Source organism: Cucurbita maxima, unplaced genomic scaffold, assembly GCF_002738345.1.
Source record: "Cucurbita maxima cultivar Rimu unplaced genomic scaffold, Cmax_1.0 Cma_Scf00041, whole genome shotgun sequence".
NCBI classification, from domain to species: Eukaryota; Viridiplantae; Streptophyta; class Magnoliopsida; order Cucurbitales; family Cucurbitaceae; genus Cucurbita; species Cucurbita maxima.
Genome location: NW_019272057.1, coordinates 1385071 through 1400538, shown reverse-complemented (window position 1 = coordinate 1400538; position 15468 = coordinate 1385071). Strand labels below are relative to the sequence as shown.

Here is a 15468-nt window from a genome sequence, read left to right as displayed (position 1 = left end):
GGGGGGGGGGGGGGGGGTGTCTTCTTCAAAATTACTTCGTCACTAATGGTTTATTGCACATGTATGTATGTGCAGTGCTGTTGATCAATTTAGAAAGCAGTTTGCACATCTGGAGGAAAATGGTGGTAAAAGTGCACCGGCAATTCCTCTCGACAGAAAGCACGTATCCCTCCCAAGGTACATATGATTCTTTCTTCTAAAGGAAATTTTGTGTACGCCTCCATATTAAACTCGTACCTGGGCGAGTGATGGAGCTCATCAACTATCATCCTAAACTCATGCCATTGCAATCCTTCGTCACTAATGTGATAGTTGTAACAGTCCAAGTCCATCGCTAGTAGATATAAGAAATGCTTTCCCTCCAGATTTTAAAAGTTGTTTGGTAAGGAGAAGTTTCCACACCCTTATAAGAAATGCTTCATTCCCCTCTCCAACCGATATGGAATCTCACAATCCACCTCCTGGGGGCCCAACATCCTCGCTAACACATCGTTTGGTGTCTGACTTTGATATAACATCCCAAGTCCACCGCTAATAGATATTATCTGATTTGGGCTTTCTCTCAAGGTTTTAAAACACGTCTGGTAGGGGGAGAGGTTTCCAAACCCTTATTAGGAGTGTTTCGTTCCCTTTTCCAACCGACATGGGATCTCACAATAATAGTCTTATTCCAATCATTTTGTACCGTAGTTTGTTGTTTTCTCATTTGAATCTCGCAGTATTCTATTATGTCTGCACAATGCAAATAACGTCTTTGCTACCCAGACATTCATTGGCAATAAATAGTTCATTTACTGAAGGAAACTGAACATTTATACATGCATGTATTTTTCTTCTCACGCTTGGATTAGTCAATCATCTGTCTAGATTTTAGTGGCAGAAGTTTGCTTCTTCCTCTACTGCAATTATTGTTTCGTATTTGGTATCAATTATCATGTATGGGCATGGTTGTTTCCTTAGTTTTCTGTATAGACATGGATGACAAATATGCTTGCCTGATATAACCAGGTCAACAGTTGTACACTCGAACCCGGTCTATTCTAAGGACCAACTAAATAACGTACCCGTCCAAGATGGGAAGATCTCCGAACAGGCATACAGCAAGAATTCCCGAGATAGCGAAGGACGGCTAACAAATATATCAAGAACCTTGCAGGCACCACAAAAGATCCCATTTGGTACTTGTGCAACTTTTCTTGTCTCATGTATATGACAATCCAAAATTATCAAATTTACTGATTCCTCAACTTTAGCAGCCAAGCCTGGAAGAGTGGTTGGACCAGTTATAGCAGATGAAAGCGGAATGCGAGTGAAGGAACCATACGATCCTAGAACGTTGATCAGAGGTGCCATTCTTCCTCCTGCATACCATTACCAGAAACCCTATGCAGCAAATCAAGAAAGATCTGCAGCAGAAACGAAACTGGATATTTCACTAAGGGCCACCAAGCAAGCTTCCCAGTGTGGCATGGCTTCCCAAATAGGAACAGACATAGCCATCAGCATTGACCCGAACCCCTTTTATATGACACGTGCCGGAGTGAACAAGATCGAACTCAAGGACCAAATATCCATTGACGCTAACTTTCTACAGGCCAAGGCCTCCCAATACAGTGGCATTGGTGCAGCAACCGCCACCACCACCTCGGTTGCTCACAGAAAGGTCGTTGCCGGTCAGTTTAGCATGACAAAGATGTACTAATAAAAGTGTAAGTTGGCCAGTCATGGATGATCCGGCATGTAAACCCTCGTTCAGATCGAGAAAGCCATTGGTGGATATCAGAAGAACGTTGAGGAGGGTGGCGATTGGGTCAAGTCGGCTGCTTTGTGTGTAATAGATGGAAGAGAGGTCAGTAGCCTCTCAAGAAAGTAGATTTATCAGGTTATATTAAATGCACAGTTAGCTTGTAATAAGAAACTGTATCTTACAAACAAAGGAAAAAAAAAAAAAAAAAAACATACGCAGTAAGAATATGTGAGTAGTAACCCCCATTTTCTTGCTTTATCTATATCACCTGAGACAAATTAATAGACATCATCGTCACTTGTCTTGTACTACCTTGTTGTCACCTGGGTGAAACTGTAGCTTAGAGATTGCCCAAAGCATTTTTTTTTTTTCTTCTCATTTTTCGTTTTAATTTCTTAGTATATTTATTAGAGATCGTCATATAAATTAAATCCAAAATATTTAATATATATACTTTAAAAATAAGAGCTGAATAAGCGGTAAAAAGAAAATTTTGAAATTCAGCCCATTATTATATGGGCCACTCAAACAAGCAGCGACGACCCATAAATATAATTGGGCCATATTAAAGGCCCAATGAAGATCTTTTTTATTTGGGCCAATCCACGATCAAAAGCATTTCGGGTCCATGCCCATGAGCACTGGCCTTTTCTTTCGACCATTCTCAGCCGTCCATTTTCCGAGATCAGATTTGCTCATTTCCTTTCCGCATTCTGTTTTTCCTTTCCAGGAGAATTGGGAAACCAAAAAGCTTCATCAGACATTTCTTGTCGCTGCAAAACTTCGCAACCCTAATTCGAGTTCTGTAGGCTGCTGAACCTGAGAAATCAAAAGGTGAATCCTTTGTTTTTGTTGTTCTTCTGTCAAACAATTTTTTTATTGGAAGGGTTTTCTTGTATGATTTTCCCCCTTTCTTGCACAGAAATCTCTCTCTCTGTTTTCCTCTTTAATCGGTAGTTGTTCACTTGTTCTACTTTCTCCTTCTCTGTTCTCTCTTCGTTGATTTGAATCCTTTTCGCCTGGTGTGTAAGTATGCTGTATTTTTCTTCTTACTTGAAGTTTTTAGTTCTTTTTTATTATTTTTGATTTGTCTGGATCTAGATGGGGCCTCTGTATGCGTTTTTCTTAGGATTTTTTCTTTCTTAGAAAACGTGTTCTAGTGACTGGTTATGTTTTCATTTCGGCCGTTTTTTCTTTCAACATAGGAATATTAATGGAGACCGAGATTAATATTACGAATGGCGGGTCGGGGGAGGATTTTTATGATGTTGACCAGCGGGAGAATCATGCAAAGGTTGCGGAACTGAATCAGAGAATTGAGGTTTTGGAGCGTGAGAAGAAGGAGTTGGTTGAGGAAAATGAAGATATAAAAAATAAGATTAAGAAACTTTCAGCAGAGACTGAGGGGTTAAAGAGTGAAGAGGGGTCGCTGAAAGAACGCTTGAAAGAAATGGAGAGTCAAGTTGAACGTGCTGAAGAGGGTAATAAGGTGTTAGAGTCGGTGGCGGCGAGAGCGTTGGAGCTTGAGACTGAGGTCGCGAGGCTACAGCATGATTTGATATCTACAATGAATGGAGCCGATGAGGCAACTGCTGAAGTTGCGGAGTTGAGGAAAAATTTGGGGGAAAAAGGAGAGAAGGTTGCAGCTCTTGAGGAAGAGTTGGAAGCCCTGAAGAAGTCTAAGTTGGAGAGCGAAAAGAAAATCAGAGAATTGGAGAGGAAAGTTGGGGTTTTGGAGGTGAAGGAGATAGAGGAGAAGAGTAAAAAAGTTAGGGTGGAGGAGGAAATGAGAGACAAAATTGAGGAGAAGGAGAGGGAAATCACGGGTTTTAAGAAGATCGTCGAGGATCTGGAATCGGTGCTAAAGAAGAAGGGGCTGGAGTTAGATAAGTGGATGAAGGAGAAATTTAAGGTGGACGAGTCGTTGAAGGACTCGGAGGAGAAATCGAAAATGTTGGAGTTGAAAATGGTTGAGTTGCAGAGGGAAGTAGAGGAAGCACACAAGGTGATCAGTGGAATGAAGGAGAAAGCAGCGAATGCTTTGAATGGTACTGCAGAGGAACTCAAGTCAGCTTTGGGGGAAGGCGCAGGGAAGGAGTTGAACTTAAACTGGCCTATAATTGCAGGTTCCACTGGAGTTGTTGCTGCAACAGTTGCACTGGCCTTTGTTTTGTATGGTAGACAGAGATAAATTGGGATATGGAGACTTGACTCAGAAGAACATAGCCAAAAGGGTGGGTAGGGTTCATGAACTACAAATCTGCTCAAGTTTTGTTCCATATGTTTGTTTATTTGGTGTTTTCCTATCCAATAAATACTGGTTGGCGCTAAATTTTGCTTCAAAGTTTTATGTGAAGCTAAGCTAAGTCTTGTTGGTTAACTAATCTAGCTGATATAGTTTGAGGAATCACTGCACTGAAGTTTAACCCCACTGTTATTGATGGATTATCCAGACAAATCTTCAGCTACACTTGATTTTGAGTTGTTTTTAAGGCAATCTTGCATGGTTGTACCAAAGTTTGGCAAATTATAACTGTCCCATTCTGATTTTCCATTCTCTCAACTGATCTGTAAGCATAGAAGAATTGGTGTGGCTCCACGGTTGATGGAGACAGATCATCAGCGCTCATAAATTCATGAGTGAAATTGGGAGCTAACTCTTCCTCAAAACATTGGCAGAGGTTGAAGTGCAGTGTACGGCGGCATTTGCAAGCTGTTATGTTATGTTTAGATCTGGAAATAATATAAATGCGTTTGCTGCCATTATTTTGCAGTAGCTAACACCATTCATTATATCTTGGTTATTATAAGGATCAAGTTCTTGACAGCTCACTCGTGTGTGTGTGTGTGTGTGTGTGTGTGTGTTGCTTCACTCTTCCTCCTACTGCCTCAACTACTTCCCTGCTCTCTCTTTTAAGCCGCTTGTAGCCACAGTGGTTTGGTTGCCCGCTTGGCTGACTGGTCCTGTGCTTCACTTGCGAAGGTTAAGGACTTTGTAGTGCTCAATTTATTGTTCTTAACAATAATTACTGAATTACTGAAAAAGAGAAGGAAAGGACACTGCTTCTTTATTGCTTGGTTGATTCGATTCTACGCATTCTTGCTTTCTCCTACAACAATAGTCTGTTCTCCTTTGATTCTACACGTTCTAATTCATAGGTCAAGCTTACTCCTCATTTTCTCTTGTAATGTTGGTGATCTTCATAATTAAGATCTTCGTTTTGTTCATATAGAGATTTGTTATTTGGAACAAAGTCTCCTAAATTATTTGATGACACTATACACATAGCTGTCGCTATTAAATCGCCATGTGAGAGAAAGAGAGTGAAAAAAAAGGACATTTTTGAATTATGTAATCGTAAGAGCTATATTGTAGAGAGACTATTTCAGATAAATCTCTGCGGAGAAGAGAGATTCAAAATTTCAAATGCAAAAGCATGTGATTTCACCTCACCCCTAATGAACCCTCCCTGGAAAATCTGAGCATTATTTGAAACACAATTAAAAGCAGCAAGCAATATGAATAAATGCACCAATAAAACAGCAACTAACCACACACTCTTCCACCTGTAAGAACTAACTTCACTTCCCTTCAACCCTTTCTATATATTCCCCTTTGTTCCAAACATTCCATCCACCATTACCCTTCCTTCTTTTCCATCTCCATAACCCTTTGCTCCGAGCAGAAATACGACAAAAGAAGCCATGAGAACCAAACAAGCTTCTCCTCTCCTTTTCACTCTACTTGCTGGGCTGCTTTCTCAAAGCCTGCTCATCCCTGTACTCTCCACCACCATTGCTGACCAGAAGAGCTACTACTCTCCTCCAGACCCACATGCTGGAACTCCCCCAACAGGTCACACATTCACAAACAACAACACTTAAGTTTCAGCACATAGTAGTAATTAGTAGACTTACAGCATTCTGCATTTTGCATTGCAGGTTCACACAGCAACCCTATACCACCTTCACATGGCTATGGAGGCACACCGCCCCATTATTCCACGCCAACTCCCTCGACACCATCCAAGTCTCCTTCAGGTAGAAGTGGATACTACAACCCTCCATCATCTGGTGGTAGCACACCAACCACCCCTGTAGATCCAGGAACTCCAAGCACTCCAAGCACACCAAGCACTCCAAGCACTCCAAGCACTCCAAGCACTCCAAGCACTCCAAGCACACCAAGCACTCCTGGCACTCCCACTACTCCATTTACCTGCAAGTAAGTCACAGTAACTATTTCTATGAAAAAGAAAGCATTCCTCTTTAGGTTTGAAAAATGTGTGTTTGTTTTGCAGTTTTTGGCTGAATCACCCAGGAATGATATGGGGAGTACTGGGATGGTGGGGAACGTTAGGAAACTGCTTTGGAGCAACCAATGTCCCAGGATTTGGAACAAATCTCAACTTACTCCAAGCACTTTCAAACACAAGGGCTGATGGGTTTGGGGCTCTTTTAAGAGAAGGCACTGCTTCATACCTCAACTCTCTTGCAAGTAACAGATTCCCCTTCACAACCAAGCAAGTTCAGTCGAGTTTTGTCTCGGCACTTAACTCCAACAGAGCAGCAGCAGATCAGGCCAACATCTTCAAATTAGCCAACGAGGGGAAAATTAAGCTTACAGCCTGAACCCGCCCTTTGCCTTACGAGTTACCACCTTAATAATTAATGTGTGTGTGCCTTAGAAGTTAGTTTGTGACTAGTGAGACAGTGAGACCAATTTATCATTTCATGTTTTCTTTTGTTCTTGTTTGTTGTTCCTATCTCTTATGTTCATGTGATTTGAACATAGAGATGCTCAGTCTTTAGTTTCCAAATTCATTGAGAAATCAAGATTTGTTCCAACTAGTTCATTATGATTAATCAGATGTTATTAAAAGGGTCGAGAATTAAAAGTTCGAGTGTTTGTTATCTACATTAATCCATTATTTCCTTATCATCATTAAGCTTTAAGAAGTTAGCAAAATCCACAAAGTACGCAGATGGCGCATTAATGAGGAAAGATCTACTACATTGAATAAGGTTAACCTATAAATAAACAAACTTGGGTTTCCTTTTGGTTTGAGTTAATGACTGGAGCTTGATCTTGTGAACAGTATAAATGCTAAATCACAAATATCAACGGTGCAAATAAACATAGAATAAGTGCAGAAAACAAACTCATATGAACGAGAGCCGGGAGGAGACTGCAGTCATTAGGAAGCCTCCAGCTCTCTGAGAAGGTGGGTTGGCGAATTTAAGAACTCCCATCAAACCAACCGCCCTTGATATTTTACCTAGCAACACAGCAGCAATAATAGTAATAGGAAAATAAATCCATATATCTTTAACAAAAAGTAAAGTTCTCCATAAATATAGCCTGATAATCTTCTCACAGCAATGGGGATTTGAAATTAATTGTAGATCACAAGCAACAGCCAGAACCACAAAATGGGAGTTGAAAATAACATTTATTCATGTTCTTGCTTCAACTTTCTTAACTGAGCAATGTAAACATAAATACAGAACCATCAACGCCAGCATTACAAAAATTGTTAACAGAAAAAACCATTCTACATACATTTTCTTCTCGTGCGTGTGTTTGGGAGGGTGTGGATTCTAAGAACCTGGATTTTGTTTCAATGTTGATAGAATCATCGCATGTGAGATTCAAACCATGTGAAAATCTTGTCAGACTCCAAGCTAGTCATTTCATGGTATGCAAAGGCAAGATTCAACTCTTCTTGAATGTGATGGGTTAGACTATTATCGGTTAAATTAATCTCACTCCTCTTGAGGGCTTCTTTCCACCGTGTTTCCCGCCCATCTTTGAGCATCTTTCCATTTCCATCTATGAAGCCCTTGGCTTGGAAAAGCTCAAACAACTTACCAGAAACACTCTGGTTGAGTCCTGGGATTCGGTCAGCCAAAAAATGTGGCGACAAACTAAACTCCAAGCATTCAATTTCTGCAACATCAGCTCCTTTACTTTTCAAAAACTCCATATTTTCATTGATCTTTTGTTGCCTAAATTGATCTTTCGGCATGTGTACAAACAGAGTAGGTGGGTATCTTTCTGTTACCTCCATTTGTTCATACAACCCTTCAGCAATCATCAAAGTAATACTATTAAACTTCAACTTAGTGGCCAGCACTGAAAGAAAATATCCACCAGAGGAGGCACCTAAACCTACAAGAGGAAGTTTCTTGAGTTTGTTCTTTTTAACCCACCAAAATATTATGTCTTTCACGATCGCTAATTCCTTCCCCAGTGTCCAACATTTTTGAGAGCTTGATATTGTAAGAACTGCAAAATGTCTGCTGAGCGCATGAAGGACAATCAACCGTTCCTCAGGCAGACCGACACAAGAAGGGCATTTGGGAGATTTGTCCCAGAAGTTAATGGCTTTTCCATTGCAGCCATGAGCAATGAACAAAACTGCCTTCGGTGAATTGGGAATCTGCGATATTATGTCAGTTCCATTCCGAAACTGTATATTTGGATTAAATTGCACAAGAGAATTGAAGCTATCCCACTTTTGCTTTGGAGTTGCCTCAGTTAAAAGATCATGCTGTTGAGACTCCTTGCGAAATAAAATCATCCACACAAATAGGATAAGAAAAGCAGACACAATGAGAACTGAGATTGTCTGCTGTTTGTACCAGGCTTTTGATTTGTTTCCATGCTTCACCATACCTGAAGAGAGGAAAACATTGCTTCTTACTAAGATCAATCATGAATAATTTCAATGCTACAATTGACGCGACAAAACTATCCATCATCTTAGAACCTCTAGTACATCCTATTCAACCAGTCAATCAAACTGAACTAGTCTACCTCGAAGCCTCACTCTTTCCCAATATCTTACTAAAGCAATCCTTTTAAGTTTTTTGGTAACTCATTTAACTAGTTGAAATCTTTAAATTTAGGACAATGCTATCTTACTGAACAGGAGAATTCAGAGACTCGAGAAGGATGATGAAATGTAATTTCATTTCCATACAAGCAAGCCAGACCTAGAGCTCTTAGGATAACCACCTTCATTCTAGCACATCTTTTCTTGACGAAAGCAAAAGGGGACACAATATCTAGAAGGATTGCTCAATTTCTTTCATAGAGACAAGTAAAATTAACATATTTAGAAACATTGCCAAAACTGAAAACAATTGATCCAAAGAAATTTGAGGAGCTGATTCTTTGTGATTTAGAAACATCTGAAACCTGGGATTGCACGAAAAGATCGTAAGAACATGAATTGTTCGACGTTAATCAAGAAAATCAGATCAAAATATGAAGAAGAGCAATCCTCCCTTCTCTTCTCTTGTTTATATCCCCTTCTTTCCCAAAAGACGAACACATAATTTCTTGAGTTAGATCGAATAATACTATAAATTAATTCAACAGCGAGAGTTTTACCTTCAAAATGTGAAAAGGGCGAAAGGGTTCACAGTTCCAAGCGATGAATCGATGTTGCGGATTCGCCTGCGAGTATAAGCCCTCCAAAAAGCTTTCCTCCCCAAACCGCCAAAATAGAAAACGAATTCTTCTTCTACCATCTCTCAATTTAAATTCAATTACAGGAAAAAAAATATAAATAAATAAAATCCTTTTGGGCTCAAGTTAAGTAAGGATACCTTTTGGGCTCAAATTAACTGGGCTACAATTTGGGCTCAAATGGGCTACGAGCCTACTATTCCCCCTCGAGTTAACGGGCTACTTTTTGGGCTCAAGTTAAGTAAGAATTACTTTTTGGGCTCAAATTAACTGGACTACTATTTGGGCTTAACGAACTACTGTTTTTTTTTTTTTTTTTTTAAATAAAAGCAAGTCCCCTACCCAATCCGACATTAAAAAAAACGTTGAGTTGGAGATGACTGTCTGCTTACGTAACAGCAGTTGATGATTAGATCGTCGCCACGTGTACAAGGATCCGAACATGACGTTGACTATCCTGCTTCGGCTTGACAAGGCAATATTTTGGCCGACAGGCGATTGGGGGTTTCTGTGTCATGTTGTTACCACGTCATCAGTTGCCACGTAATCCCCAAATCTCATTAATATTCACGTGGCCTGTCTTAATTGGGTATTTATGAAAGTTAGTGGTTCCTATATTGGTGTAATAAAAACACAACTAACAAAAATTTGTCATTAAAATTAAATATCAATTTTTATTATCTAACTTTGTAATTTACAAATCTAACGAATTGTTAATTAGTTTATCAGTCTTTGTAAGAAATTTCATTAATTTTGACTATAATTTTCACAATAAAGAGTATAATCATAGATGTATATTTAATTAGCACAACATAAATATTATAATAGAAAATTACATACATTATTCTTTATTTATTTAATCTCATCATTGGGCTTATTATTTTAGATCCATATAAATTCCAAGGATTTAAATGTATTATTAATTGTACTTAAGATAATATTAGGATATAGTTGTGGCTCTATTTTTTAATATATCCATATTGAAAATATTAAAATATCTCTATTTAAATTAAAATGTGAATAAAATGATTGCACCAAACAAATTATGGATATTAAACATATTCGTCATTATTATTATTTTTTGAGGGCTTATTTTGTATCCAACCTGTCAATATTGCTAATATTTTTTTGATAATAATGTTTTCCACCCTACTTATTCTAACTTTAATTATTTAATTTAGTCTAAACTCACGAAAATAAACGCATCATCTCCAGCTTTGGTCTCTCTAACCACTAACTACCCCGCTTTAAGACCCCTTACCAATTCAATTGGTATATTATGCTTATTTATCAAGAGACTACCTGTGACAAGTGACCACGTAAATTTTAAAATTATAATTCTATTTAGGAGTTTAGAATTAAAGTGGACGAGGGGGACCTTGCATCGGCTCCGCCGTTAAAGGCGGGCGTAATGGGCTGAGGCAGGCGGAACACAATGTGTCGGTGACAAATGGAGACCCAATGGCAAATCCGTAATTAAGTTTGAAACAAAGGCCAATATCTTAAACTTGATCTCATTCCCGCGGCTTCTAACGCGGCATTATCTTTGGATGTTCCCTTTTTTTCTTCGTCGCACCATTTTCCCCCAAATACCTTTATGAATTATTACTCATATAATTCCCAAAAGCACCATTACAAAAATCAGTATTTTAAAAATATATAAATAAAATAAAAAGACGTAAAAGACCACTTCGCCATAGCTCTTCGTTTTCGTAGAGTCTCAAACCCGTGACTCTCTCAGTATTGGATCTTCCCCAATTCCCTTTCTCAGTTCTTCTTCTTCATCATCTTCTTCTTCTTCTTCTTCTTCCTCTTCCTCTTCTTCTTCTTCTTCTTCCTCCTCTTCTTCTTCCTTGAATGGAATCCATTGAATATCGCCTCTTCTCTCCATCGCCATCGCTATGAAGTTCTACATCTCCACCACCGGCATTAAGCGGCTCACTATTTCCAACTCTAACTCCAACTCCACCGCCGTCAAGCCTCCCGCGCCGTCGTCCACGGCGCCTCGTCGCAGAATCTCCACTCGTTCCATTTTGCCGCTCCTTCTCACTCTCGCAATTGTTCTCCCCTTCCTCTTCGTTCGGATCGCCTTTCTGGTCCTCGAATCCGCCGCCGATTGTTCTTCCTCTCCTGGTAAGTACATTCAATTGCCGATACATTTTCTTCTCGAGGAGTTGCAATACTTAATGATTGCTGCGCTCAATCGGTTTTAACCTCTGTTTCGATCGGTTGGAACGATCTCTGTAATCACTTTATCTTGTTGTTATTCATGAATTTTGCAGAGTGTTCTGGATGGAGGTTTTTCAGTCGCGATGACGCATCTCATTCGGTTAGCATTTTTTTCACTTTAATTTCGAATATACCCTAAACTCTGAATCCGCCTTTTTCCAATTTTCAACTACACTTTTTTCTTCATTTTCTTTGGCTTTTACTTGATTAGAAATCTTTCATTGCTTAATTTTACGTTTCGTTCTTGTGGTGATTGACTGTGAAAATTAATGGAAACGTTTAATTATGACATTAAACGGATTATACTAATTTTGATCATCTCACTGTCATGAATGTTTTATTTATTTATTTAAATGGAAATTATATTTTCCAAAGGAAAAAAAAAAAGTCTTCTATAGAAAAATTTACGTTTCTCCGACTACTCTATACTTATTTTCTTTTAACTTTAAACTCGCATCTATGGTACCATGAAGTTGGATGCTTCTTCTACGTACCTGGATTTTTAAAATATTAAAAATTTGAGTTTAATTTATCCGTGATTTAAACTTTTAATAATATTTTCAAAGTTTAAATTAAACTTTTTTGTGATAAATTGTAGAAGGTACGCCTATATATTTTTTGTTTGTGTATATGTTGAAAATAAATATAATATGTTAACTTGGGTTGGAATTTTATATAGTCCTTGTATGTTATGATATGTTTGGTACCAATAGTACAAAAAATTGTGATTTAAGGAAATAGAAAATAAGACGATTGGGTTGATAGTGACCGACTTACCCTCGTAAAACCAAACCCATCATTTTCTTAATTGAAATTTTTGTATACTCTAATATTTTCTCCTTTTGTTTTTCTCTCTTAAATTACCCAAATTTCTAACATATATACATATTATTGAGATGGGTTTTGTTGATAAATTGAGAAAGCTAGGATGGCATTTTGGTCATAAAGCAATGGAAATTAATTCTTCTTCCACAGGCAGCTTTTGGGACATGTGGCTACTTGCTTAGCAATCATTTTTATTTTGGTCCACTTGAAATTATTATATATATATACATATTCAATAAACAAAAAGAAAGATATTTCCTCAACCTCTCTATTTGACCATCTTTGATTCCACGTCGTTCTAATTATGATGCTCAATAAATGTTGTGAAATATGGATACCCATTTAAGCCAAATTTGAAAAACGTTCTATTTAAAATTTTCTCTCTAATTATCTCCAAATATTTTGAAATAGAAATAAAGGTTATAAGGTAAATTCAATTGAATTGAATACAAAACTGATAGTATATTTTTCTTTTTTTGTCTTGTTTCTATTGTGACTGATGGATAACTGACAGAGACTGAGCGAGGAATTTTCCAGAGCACTTGTGGATTCAAAAGAAGGTGGATCTGTGGGGAGAGAAGATGGAGTGGAATCCTTCAACGAGCTTGTGAAGGAGATGATTTCAAAGCCACAGGACATGAGGGCCTTCGCATTAAAGACTAAAGCAATGGTAATGTATCTTTTTGATGTCCGTTGGATTTGACCCATATGTCAAAACAAGTAAAAGAACGAAGAAAAAACTTGAGGGAAAAGAGCTTTTGGATACTGCTAGTAGAACAATTTATAACTTATATAACAACTTGGAGAGAATTGTTGGTCGACTTAGTAAAACAAGTTTATTAGCTCACAATATCTGCACGCAGCTTCACCCTATAGAACAAAAGATCAAATCTACTCAAGTAACTTTAGTAAGTAGCCTTGATAGAATAAGTTTATTAGCTCACAGGCTGTGTGAATAAAAGGTCAAATCTATCAGAGAAAGTAACTTGAGTAGAATTGTCAGTAGATTCATTAAAACAAGTTTATATCTTTGGTGCAGCTACACGCTATGGAACAAAAGGTCAAATCTGCGAGAAAGCGTGAATCTGTGTATTGGTATTTAGCATCACATGGTGTTCCAAAGGGCCTGCATTGTCTTTGTCTCAAACTTGCTGAAGAGTATGCTGTAAATGCCAAAGCTCGAGCTCGTTTGCCACAGCCTGAAAATATTTCCCGCCTTACTGACCCCTTCTTCCATCATCTTGTTCTCTTGACTGACAATGTCCTCGCCGCCTCTGTTGTCATCTCCTCTGCCATTCGACACTCAGCCGCCCCTCAGAAGTTGGTGTTTCACATTATCACCGACAAGAAAACATACACCCCAATGCACGCGTGGTTTGCAATCAATTCAATTGATTCGGTTGTTGTGGAAGTTAAGGGACTTCACCAATTCGATTGGTCTGAGGAAGTCAACAACAGGGTTAAAGATATGTTGGAGATTCATCGCTTGATATGGAAGCGTCACTATAACGATTTCAAAGATGGAAAAGAAAACAGAGAATTAGATGTTCTAAGCTCAAGCAGCCTCTCCCTCTTGAATCACCTTCGTATTTATGTTCCTGAGGTAATCCTTCTTGTTATCATTTATTTCTCTTGAACTGAAATTCTAATAATGATGATTTAAAACTATAAATGTGTCTCATTCAGCTGTTTCCAGATCTGAATAAGATCGTTTTCCTGGACGATGACATTGTGGTGCAACATGATATGTCCTCTTTGTGGGAGTTGGACCTTGGTGGGAATGTTGTTGGTGCTGTCGTTGATTCTTGGTGTGGAGATGGTTGTTGTCCAGGAAGGAAATACAGCCACTACCTGAACTTCTCCCATCCTTTGATATCGTCCAACTTTGATCCAGATCGATGTGCGTGGCTCTACGGCATGAATGTTTTCGATCTTGAAGCTTGGAGAAGGAGCAACATTACCTCCACATATCATCAATGGTTGAAACATGTTAGTTCCTTTCTTATTCCACCAAAGCTATAAATGTGCATAAAACTTCCATTGACGTCCATTGCCACTATTTTACAGAATCTCAATTCTGGATTGGCACTGTGGCGTCCAGGGGAACTTCCTCCATCCATGATGGCTTTTGAGGGTCATATGCAGCCCATAGATCCATCATGGCATGTGGCTGGATTAGGTGAAAGACCCCCACAACTTTTAAGCAAAGAGGTCCTGGAAGATGCTGCTGTCATACACTTCAGCGGCCCTGCGAAGCCGTGGCTTGAGATTGGGTCTCCAGAGGTACGGAACTTATGGAATAAACATGTAAATTTCTCAAACAAGTTTATTAAGAGATGCAGAATAATGGAGTGAGGAGAACGAAGTTGTCTGTCACTCTAGCTAAAGTATATTTATTTTTGGATTAGATACCAATATATATATATATAGTCCGAGATAAGAGGGAAGAAGGTTTTGCCTTCAGTCTCTACTCGGACTAATCTCTACAAAAATATGATATTGGTTATATATTATAATGTCCATACACTATTACTAGGTAATAGATGAAGATAGCCAATGCAATATTATTCAATAGAAGCAGAGTTGTGATCCTTGATGTAACTATCTATAATATTGTATATTAATTTCATATCTTAATCAAAATACCTTATTCTAGATGCTAGTTACGGTTGTATTAACGTTAATTTATGTGCTAAATTATTGGCATAATCCTTTTCCTCATTTTCCTCTTAAACACAACTATGTTGTATTGTTCATGTTGTGATGATGTGAAAGGCAGGCACCCAATGACTCTCAGTGGAAGAATGAGCTGGTTTATTGCGAAACAACCTTGCAAATGTTGTTTCTTTTTATGTTTTGTTGGTTTGCTGTAGTCTTTAGAGCACATTTGGGCATATTCTTTTGTCCGTAGTACCCAGTCTGATTTTGAGAGCATTTTGGATATGGCAAAGTGAAAAGGACACACCGTTAATGGTTTTCTGTTAGTACAGAGAGATGGGGAGGGTGGAGCAAAATTAAGACTTAGTTTATGCACCATATATCGATGGATCAAGCAAGTTATATTGTCCATTTTAACGTTTGCTATGGACACACATAGACATAGAACCTCTAGCTACCTAGAGTAGATGTAAGTTGGGTGGAGTCCCAATCAAATGAATATGCATGCACGGGCGACATGTATAGCCGAAGA

General features: G+C 38.5%; 5 protein-coding genes across 10 annotated transcripts in view; 4 read left to right on the top strand and 1 right to left on the bottom strand.

Moving 5' to 3' along the window:
- LOC111469686 (mitogen-activated protein kinase 20-like) overlaps nucleotides 1–2055 on the top strand; it is a 4787-nt gene extending 2732 nt beyond the window's left edge. The window contains exons 8-10 of one of the 2 annotated variants that reach the window (XM_023115060.1): nucleotides 76–177; nucleotides 1009–1178; nucleotides 1257–2055. In XM_023115060.1, the coding sequence (XP_022970828.1) occupies nucleotides 76–177; nucleotides 1009–1178; nucleotides 1257–1702 (718 nt within the window). In that variant the 3' untranslated portion in view covers nucleotides 1703–2055. Of the gene's footprint in view, nucleotides 1–75; nucleotides 178–1008; nucleotides 1179–1253 lie in introns of both variants that reach the window. The other variant, XM_023115059.1, reaches the window with a different exon arrangement.
- Nucleotides 2056–2438: 383 nt separating this feature from the next.
- On the top strand, nucleotides 2439–4296 carry LOC111469671 (peroxisomal and mitochondrial division factor 2-like). 2 transcript variants are annotated; one of them, XM_023115025.1, is made up of 2 exons: nucleotides 2439–2581; nucleotides 2953–4296. In XM_023115025.1, the coding sequence occupies exon 2, from the start codon at nucleotides 2961–2963 to the stop codon at nucleotides 3936–3938; it is 978 nt and encodes a 325-aa protein (XP_022970793.1). In that variant the 5' UTR covers nucleotides 2439–2581; nucleotides 2953–2960; the 3' UTR covers nucleotides 3939–4296. The 2 variants fall into 2 exon arrangements, with proteins under 2 accessions (XP_022970793.1, XP_022970794.1); XM_023115026.1 differs by lacking the exon at nucleotides 2439–2581 and adding an exon at nucleotides 2594–2773.
- Nucleotides 4297–5196: 900 nt separating this feature from the next.
- Nucleotides 5197–6663, top strand: LOC111469672 (protodermal factor 1-like). Its single transcript, XM_023115027.1, has 3 exons — nucleotides 5197–5603; nucleotides 5690–5972; nucleotides 6049–6663. Exons 1-3 carry the CDS (start codon nucleotides 5453–5455, stop codon nucleotides 6377–6379), a joined length of 765 nt encoding a protein of 254 aa, XP_022970795.1. The 5' UTR covers nucleotides 5197–5452; the 3' UTR covers nucleotides 6380–6663.
- Nucleotides 6664–7181: 518 nt separating this feature from the next.
- On the bottom strand, nucleotides 7182–9277 carry LOC111469670. The gene is made up of 2 exons (XM_023115024.1): nucleotides 9147–9277; nucleotides 7182–8426 (listed from the first exon to the last, which is right to left on the bottom strand). The coding sequence occupies exon 2, from the start codon at nucleotides 8422–8424 to the stop codon at nucleotides 7384–7386; it is 1041 nt and encodes a 346-aa protein (XP_022970792.1). The 5' UTR covers nucleotides 8425–8426; nucleotides 9147–9277; the 3' UTR covers nucleotides 7182–7383.
- Nucleotides 9278–10887: 1610 nt separating this feature from the next.
- On the top strand, nucleotides 10888–14940 carry LOC111469601 (probable galacturonosyltransferase 15). Of its 4 annotated transcripts, none has more exons than XM_023114924.1 (7): nucleotides 10888–11005; nucleotides 11042–11357; nucleotides 11507–11553; nucleotides 12793–12948; nucleotides 13318–13881; nucleotides 13965–14267; nucleotides 14346–14940. In XM_023114924.1, the coding sequence occupies exons 2-7, from the start codon at nucleotides 11126–11128 to the stop codon at nucleotides 14631–14633; spliced, it is 1590 nt and encodes a 529-aa protein (XP_022970692.1). In that variant the 5' UTR covers nucleotides 10888–11005; nucleotides 11042–11125; the 3' UTR covers nucleotides 14634–14940. The 4 variants fall into 4 exon arrangements, with proteins under 4 accessions (XP_022970692.1, XP_022970694.1, XP_022970691.1 ...); XM_023114926.1 differs by having other exon boundaries at nucleotides 10888–11035; nucleotides 11075–11357; XM_023114925.1 differs by having other exon boundaries at nucleotides 10889–11008; nucleotides 11060–11357.
- Nucleotides 14941–15468: the final 528 nt, after the last annotated feature.

Excerpts from the sequence above, each read along its gene's own strand:
- LOC111469670 (XM_023115024.1), bottom strand. The coding sequence starts at position 8,424 with ATGGTGAAGCATGGAAACAAATCAAAAGCCTGGTACAAACAGCAGACA.
- LOC111469601 (XM_023114924.1), top strand. The coding sequence starts at position 11,126 with ATGAAGTTCTACATCTCCACCACCGGCATTAAGCGGCTCACTATTTCC. Across the intron at positions 11,554-12,792 it reads GCGATGACGCATCTCATTCG|AGACTGAGCGAGGAATTTTC; the intron begins GTTAGCATTTTT and ends GATAACTGACAG. Across the intron at positions 12,949-13,317 it reads CATTAAAGACTAAAGCAATG|CTACACGCTATGGAACAAAA; the intron begins GTAATGTATCTT and ends TCTTTGGTGCAG.
- LOC111469671 (XM_023115025.1), top strand. The coding sequence starts at position 2,961 with ATGGAGACCGAGATTAATATTACGAATGGCGGGTCGGGGGAGGATTTT.
- LOC111469672 (XM_023115027.1), top strand. The coding sequence starts at position 5,453 with ATGAGAACCAAACAAGCTTCTCCTCTCCTTTTCACTCTACTTGCTGGG. Across the intron at positions 5,604-5,689 it reads TGCTGGAACTCCCCCAACAG|GTTCACACAGCAACCCTATA; the intron begins GTCACACATTCA and ends TTTGCATTGCAG. Across the intron at positions 5,973-6,048 it reads ACTACTCCATTTACCTGCAA|TTTTTGGCTGAATCACCCAG; the intron begins GTAAGTCACAGT and ends TTTGTTTTGCAG.